This window comes from Octopus sinensis, linkage group LG6 (genome assembly GCF_006345805.1).
Source record: "Octopus sinensis linkage group LG6, ASM634580v1, whole genome shotgun sequence".
NCBI lineage: Eukaryota > Metazoa > Mollusca > Cephalopoda > Octopoda > Octopodidae > Octopus > Octopus sinensis.
This window is the reverse complement of record NC_043002.1, coordinates 4,564,191-4,571,318: the sequence shown is the minus strand read 5'-3', so window position 1 is coordinate 4,571,318 and position 7,128 is coordinate 4,564,191. Positions and strand designations below refer to the sequence as shown.

General features: G+C 45.8%; 1 protein-coding gene across 1 annotated transcript in view; it reads right to left on the bottom strand.

Moving 5' to 3' along the window:
* The window catches only part of LOC115212850 (visual system homeobox 2-like), a 50,307-nt gene extending 49,366 nt beyond the window's left edge, over nt 1–941 (bottom strand). The window contains exon 1 of the mRNA XM_036503470.1: nt 108–941. Coding sequence (XP_036359363.1) covers nt 108–492 — 385 coding nt within the window. The 5' untranslated portion in view covers nt 493–941. The remainder of the gene's footprint in view (nt 1–107) is intronic.
* Between the last annotated feature and the right edge of the window lie 6,187 nt (nt 942–7,128).

The window sequence follows — 7,128 nt, the reverse complement described above, 5'->3', positions numbered from 1 at the left end:
TCTCTCTCTCTATCTCACTCTCTCTCTCTCTCTCTCTCTCTCTCTTTCTCCCTTTCTCTCTCTTTCTTTCTCTCTAACACGCACACACTCATTAATTAAGAACTCACCTTGTCTGGATGCATCTTTAGTGATCAGTGCCCTCTGTGGTGAACTTAGGGTAAAAGCATTTGCGGCGGCTGACCCAAGTGAATCTATAAAAGCCGGCCTCCACGTACTGTAAGGTATTGGGTTTGAGTCCTTAAACGGTGTCCCATGGCCCGGCGAAACGAGGGGTCTTGAGATATAAGCCGATGTCGATAGGAGAACATCTCCTTGAGTTACGGGTCTGGATTTGGGGCTTTCAGTGTTACTCAGCCCTAACAGTTCCTGTATGGCAAACGGTGAACGTTGCTGCAAGGCCGGGTGTGCAGCAAAGGAACCCGCAGCGAAACTAAAAGAATCTGTTGAAGACACCGCCAGAGCTCCATAAGTCGGTCGTACAAAATTCATCATCTCGTCTCGAGCGTTTCCACTAGATTGACACGACTCCCTCCTGTCGTAGTCGTAGCAGTCGTAGACGTCGTAGCCGTGGTCGTAGTCTCAGTCGTAGCCGTGGTCGTAGACGTTCTCTTGCCGTCACCGCCTTCGTGCCCGCCGCCGCCGCCGCCACTGCTACCGACGTCGTAACTGTTTGCCGATGTAGTGGTGGAGGTGGTGGAGTTGTTGGTGGTGGTGGTGGTATTGTTAGTGATGGTGGTGAAAGCGATAGTGCTGACTGAGGGAACTCGGCGTTGCCGTCGTCGCAACTGTCGTGGTGGTCGTGGGCGGAGTGTGAGGGACAGTGTCAGTGGAAGTGGGACGGGCAAAAAAGGGGTTGACTATAGCAGCAGTGGCTAGTAGTAGTAGTAGTAGTAGTAGTAGTAGTAGTGGTGGTGGTATGGTGGTGGGTGGTGGTATTAGCAGCGACCGTTGTATTATTTTCATAAGAGTAGCGGTAGTTATAGCAGCAGCGACAGCAGCAGTAGCAAAATCAGCAGCAGCAGCAGCAGCGGTAGTAACAATAGCAGCAGCAGCAGCAGCTGGAGGTGGTGTTGTTATTATTGATGCGGTTACGAAGATGGAGATAATTGTCACCTTCAGGGGTGAGGGAAAATAAGGATAACCGTATTACTGGTGGCTGCTGGCGGCGGCGGCGGCGGCGGCGTTGGTAGGTGGTGGTGGTAGTAGTAATCTTCAACCGAAACGCAGCCCGGATGGAACCAGACCCATCATCAAAGGAGTTCCACTCGTGCCCATCACGTCTGTTCCACATTTGCAAACAAGCCAGGACCTTTTTATTCAACGTGTTCGTTATTTTTTTTTAAGGCGTTGGAACCAGACCCATTATCAAAGGAGCTCCACTCGTGCCCATCACGTCTGTTCCACATTTGCAAACAAGCCAGGACCCTTTTATTCAACGTGTTCTGTTTTTCTTTTTTAAGGCGTTGGAACCAGACCCATGATCAAAGGAGCTCCACTCGTGCCCATCACGTCTGTTCCACATTTGCAAACAAGCCAGGACCTTTTTATTCAAGGTGTTCTGTTTTTTTAAGGCGTTGGAACCAGACCCATGATCGAAGGAGCTCCACTCGTGCCCATCACGTCTGTTCCACATTTGCAAACAAGCCAGGACCCTTTTATTCAACGTGTTCTGTATTTTTTTTTAAAGGCGTTGGAACCAGACCCATGATCAAAGGAGCTCCACTCGTGCCCATCACGTCTGTTCCACATTTGCAAACAAGCCAGGACCTTTTTATTCAAGGTGTTCTGTTTTTTTTAAGGCGTTGGAACCAGACCCATGATCGAAGGAGCTCCACTCGTGCCCATCACGTCTGTTCCACATTTGCAAACAAGCCAGGACCCTTTTATTCAACGTGTTCTGTTTTTTTTAAGGCGTTGGAACCAGACCCATGATCGAAGGAGCTCCACTCGTGCCCATCACGTCTGTTCCACATTTGCAAACAAGCCAGGACCCTTTTATTCAAGGTGTTCTGTATTTTTTTTTAAGGCGTTGGAACCAGACCCATGATCAAAGGAGCTCCACTCGTGCCCATCACGTCTGTTCCACCTTTGCAAACAAGCCAGGACCCTTTTATTCAACGTATTCTGTTTTTTTAAGGCGTTAGAACCAGACCCATGATCGAAGGAGCTCCACTCGTGGCCATCACGTCTGTTCCACATTTGCAAACAAGCCAGGACCCTTTTATTCAACGTGTTCTTTTTTTTTAAGGCGTTAATATGTGATTTAAAGGATGATTGGGTGCTATTTCTCGCAGGTTGAACGACCACGTTGTGGGTGTTCTCGTTAGCTCGTGCAGGCGGTGATGGTGTTGGTGTGAGCAGTTGGGATGGTGTTGCTGGTGGTGGTATCGGTGGTGGTGGTGGCGATATGGTTGTGGTGGTGGTGATGTGGTTGTGGTGACGGTGGTGGTGGCTATGGCAAAGATAATAGTTGTGATGTGGTTGTTGGTTGTGGTTGACGTGGTAGTGCTGATGGTGGTGGTGGTGGTGGTGGTGGTGGTGGTGGTGATGTGGTTGTGGTGACGGTGGTGGTGGCTATGGCAAGATAATAGTTGTGATGTGGTTGTTGGTTGTGGTTGACGTGGTAGTGCTGATGGTGGTGGTGGTGGTGGCGATATGGTTGTGGTGGTGGTGATGGTGATACTACTGCTGCTGCTGCTGCTACTGCTGTTGCTGCTGCCGATGATGATGATGATGATGGCGGTGTTGTTTATGTTTATGCTGATGATGGTGTTAGTGTTAGAAACGCTGCTTCTATTATTAGTAACGGATTAATGTCGGCCAGCTGGCAGAATCTTTGGGAGTTTTGGAGAAACCAAAATATCTCGGTAGTATTTTCTTCAAGCATTTTTACGTTCTGAGTTCACATCCTACCGAAGTCAACTTTACTGGTTATCCTTTCGGGGCCGATAAAAATAAGCACCAGCTGAGCACAGAGTTGGAGCAATGGCCTAGTTCTTCCCCATGTATTTCAGGCCTTGTACTTGTAGTAGAACGAATTAAAGGCAGAACTATCTTTTATTCTTTCGGGGTCATTTACCTGTCAGATACTGAGGTGGATGGCGCGACTTACCCCATTCTGTGATAACTGAAGCTTTGTTCCTCAAATGGGCTGGCAGAATGGTTAGCACGTCGACAAAAATGCTTATCGGCATTTTTTCCAGTTCTTTACGTTCTGAGTTCAAATCCCAACGAAGTCGACTTTACCTTTCTTTCTTCCAGGAGCAATGAAATAGTACCTGTTAAGCACAGGAGTCGATGTAATTGACTTTCCTCCCCTGAAATTTCTGATCTTGTGTCAAAATTTTAAACCGTTATTGTCCGCAGTATAAAGTAGAAAAGTTGGCAAAACCGTTAGGCTGTCGAATAACAAGCTTTGCAGTATTTCTTCCATTATTTTTTACGATCTAGGATCAAATCTCACCGAGGCCAACTTTATCTTTTATTCTTTCGGGGTCATTTACCTGTCAGGTACTGAGGTGGATGGCGCGACTTACCCCATTCTGTGATAACTGAAGCTTTGTTCCTCAACCAGAAACTATTTTTCAAGGCGGTGACCAAGTCTTTACAAAGTCAAGGGGAAATATGCCCCCCGGTATTGGTTCCGCTTTTTACAAACAGTGTTAAATTCTCGCCGAAACCAATTTTGCTTTCCATTCTTCCGGGTCGATAAAATAAATTTCCGGTTAAGTATCTGAGTCGACGGTATCGACTTACCCCAAACTGTCAAAACCCCTTACTCAGTGCCTAAATTTAGCAACCATTTTTAAAGGGCAGTGGATTTGCCAGAATCTTTTGAGCTCCGGATGAAATCTTGACACTATTTCTTCTGGATGCTTACATTCAGAGATCAAATCACGCTGATGTGAAGTTTGCTTTTCATCTCCACTTACTCTACCTTAGCAGTAGACAAAATAAAGTATCAGTTAATTACTGAGGTCGATTTAATCAATTATCTTCCTTCCCATTAAAAAATTGCTAACTTTGTGCCTAGATAAGAAACCATTGTGAATAGTTTGATTGACCAGATCCTTAGAGCGTCGCAAAAAGACTTTGCAGCATTGCGTCCGCCTCTTTACGTTTAGTGTTCAAGCCCTGCTGAGGTCAGTTTTGTCCTTCATCCTTCTAGGGTTGATAAAATACTCGACCAAGAACTGTTGTCGATGTAATTGCCTAATCTCCTTGAAGCACAAGACCAGCAATTTCCAACCATGCTTTGCAACAAATGTATTATTTATGATCAGGTTGGTGGTTTCTGTTAGGCAAGTGGCTTCTATTATAGACCAGGACCCACCAATGTCTTATGATTGAATTTGGTAGACAGAAACTGTGGAAGGCATATGTGTGTGTGTGTATCTATGCGTGTATATGCATGTGCGTTTGATTAATGCTCTTCGTGGCGGTACCCCAGCATGGCCGCTGTCCAGTGGATGAAACAAGTAAGAGATAAAAGAGAAAAAGAGAAAAGATTGAAAGTCAATTCGTGTCCGAGTTACGGATACTACTTGAGAAGTTGTAACTTCCTTTCACGTTACGAGAGAAGAGTGAGAAGAGAAGACAAAAGTCAGCTGTGGAGTTGCTGACCTACTCCACAATTAGGCAACAATGTTTAGGCCAGTGGGTCTCAACCATTTTTTATCTATGGACCCATTTGATTACTATTTTGTCCTGGTGGACCCCATATTCGTTTGATGTTTAAACACTAGTTTTATTTGTACTTCTTTCAAAATTCCTATTTCGTTCATCATGCATTCACTTGTGTAGGCTGTACTACGCAAAACGCTAGAGAAAGAAACCTAACCGTTTCTTGCAATTAATACATCTAGAGCAAAATTTTCCCATGGCCCCTTAAAAAAACTTAATTTGCTATTTTGCTTATGTGAACCCGCAAAAATCTTATATAGACCCCCAAAGGTCATATGAACTCTAGTTGGGAACTGCTGGATAAGACCATGTTTCTTTGGTTCTCCCTGATCAAATGCGGGTATCATAGCTATCTCTGGAATAAAGGGATAACACTGGTACCCTCACGTGAGCGACCACCGAATCTTTCTATTGCCATTGTTTGGAAAAGAACCGATCAATATCCGAAATTGTCTACGTGCAGGTTTGCATATTTCCAGGTGCTCAAACCTCTATGGTCCAATATTCCCCATCACCAATATCTATTGTCATTCCACGGTGAGTTTTCCAGAAGGTTCTAAGGCACGGAACAATTAGAGGAACTTTGTCCGACGCAGAAATTACGGAAGCCACTTAAAGATATCGTATATTCTGTTTTTGATGGTAACTAAAGCTACTGCAATGTTGGAAGCATTTCCATATCTTCAACAGGTACCTGTGTAGCTTAGTGGTGAGTGTATTCGGTTCACGATCGCATGCCTTTCCAATTTGCTGATGTTCAGCCGCTTGTTTGCCGGCTTCCCTTGTGGTCGCAACCGGGGTTAGATACGCATGTCGAGTTTTGCGAGGCTGAGTCTGGGATCTGTCAAGCATTCTGTGTCACGCGTAGCCTTTGTCACCTTACGCATACACACACACATATATGTATATATATAAGGCGGCGAGCTGGCAGAAACGTTAGCACGCCGGGCGAAATGCGTAGCCGTATTTCGTCTGCCATTACGCTCTGAGTTCAAATTCCGCCGAGGTAGACTTTGCCTTTCATCCTTTCGGGGTCGATTAAGTACCAGTTACACACTGAGGTCGATGTAACCGACTTAATCCCTTTGTGTGTCCTTGTTTGTCCCCTCTATGTTTAGCCCCTTGTGGGCAATAAGGAAATATATATGTATATATTGGTCAACTAGAAGTTACATGACAATTGCTCAAAATGCCTCGTGGTGGGAGCGAACGCAGGGCCAGATGGTTGCAATACACACACAACCTCGCACACACACACACACCCAAGCACACACATGCACACGTACTCGCACACGGACACGCACACACGCATGCACAAACTCGCACCGCAAACTTGCACACTTGCCCACGCACACGCAAACACACAAACGCATACAAACACACACACACGTGGTAGTGGGGTTGTGTTCCTGTGGATGTGTGCCTCTAGTTCCCTACATTCATATATTATCTAGCTGTATCTCATAGACTTAAGCAACATTGAGTGTACAAGAAGTGCTTATTGCAACCATCTGGCCCTGCGTTCGCTCCCACCACGAGGCATTTTGAGCAATTGTCATGTAAGTAACTTCTAGTTGACCAATATATACATATATATTTCCTTATTGCCCACAAGGGGCTAAACATAGAGGAGACAAACAAGGACACACAAAGGGATTAAGTCGGTTACATCGACCCCAGTGTGTAACTGGTACTTAATCGACCCCGAAAGGATGAAAGGCAAAGTCGACCTCGGCGGAATTTGAACTCAGAGCGTAATGGCAGACGAAATACGGCTACGCATTTCGCCCGGCGTGCTAACGTTTCTGCCAGCTCGCCGCCTTATATATATACATATATGCGTGTGTGTATGCGTAAGGTGACAAAGGATACGTGTGACACAGAATGCTTGACAGATCCCAGACTCAGCCTCGGAAAAATCGACATGCATATCTAACCCCGGTTGCGACCACAAGGGAAGCCGGCAAACAAGCGGCTGAACATCAGCAAATTGGAAAGGCACAATGTGAAACAGAACCTCAGCGAAGACTTGAGCAGCAAGTTGACGGACGAACATTATTTCTTTACTGCCCACAAGGGGCTAAACATAGAGGGGACAAACAAGAACAGACAAAGGGATTAAGTCGATTACATCGACCCCAGTGCGTAACTGGTACTTATTTAATCGACCCCGAAAGGATGAAAGGCAAAGTCGACCTCGGCGGAATTTGAACTCAGAACGTAGCGACAAATGAAATACCTACTTCTTTACTACCCACAAGGAGCTAAACACAGAGGGGACGAACAAGGTCAGACAAACGGATTAAGTCGATTACATCGACCCCAGTGTGTAACTGGTACTTAATTCATCGGCCCCGAAAGAATGAAAGGCAAAGTCGATCTCGGCGGAATTTGAACTCAGAACGTAACGGCAGACGAAATACGGCTACGCATTTCGCCCGGCGT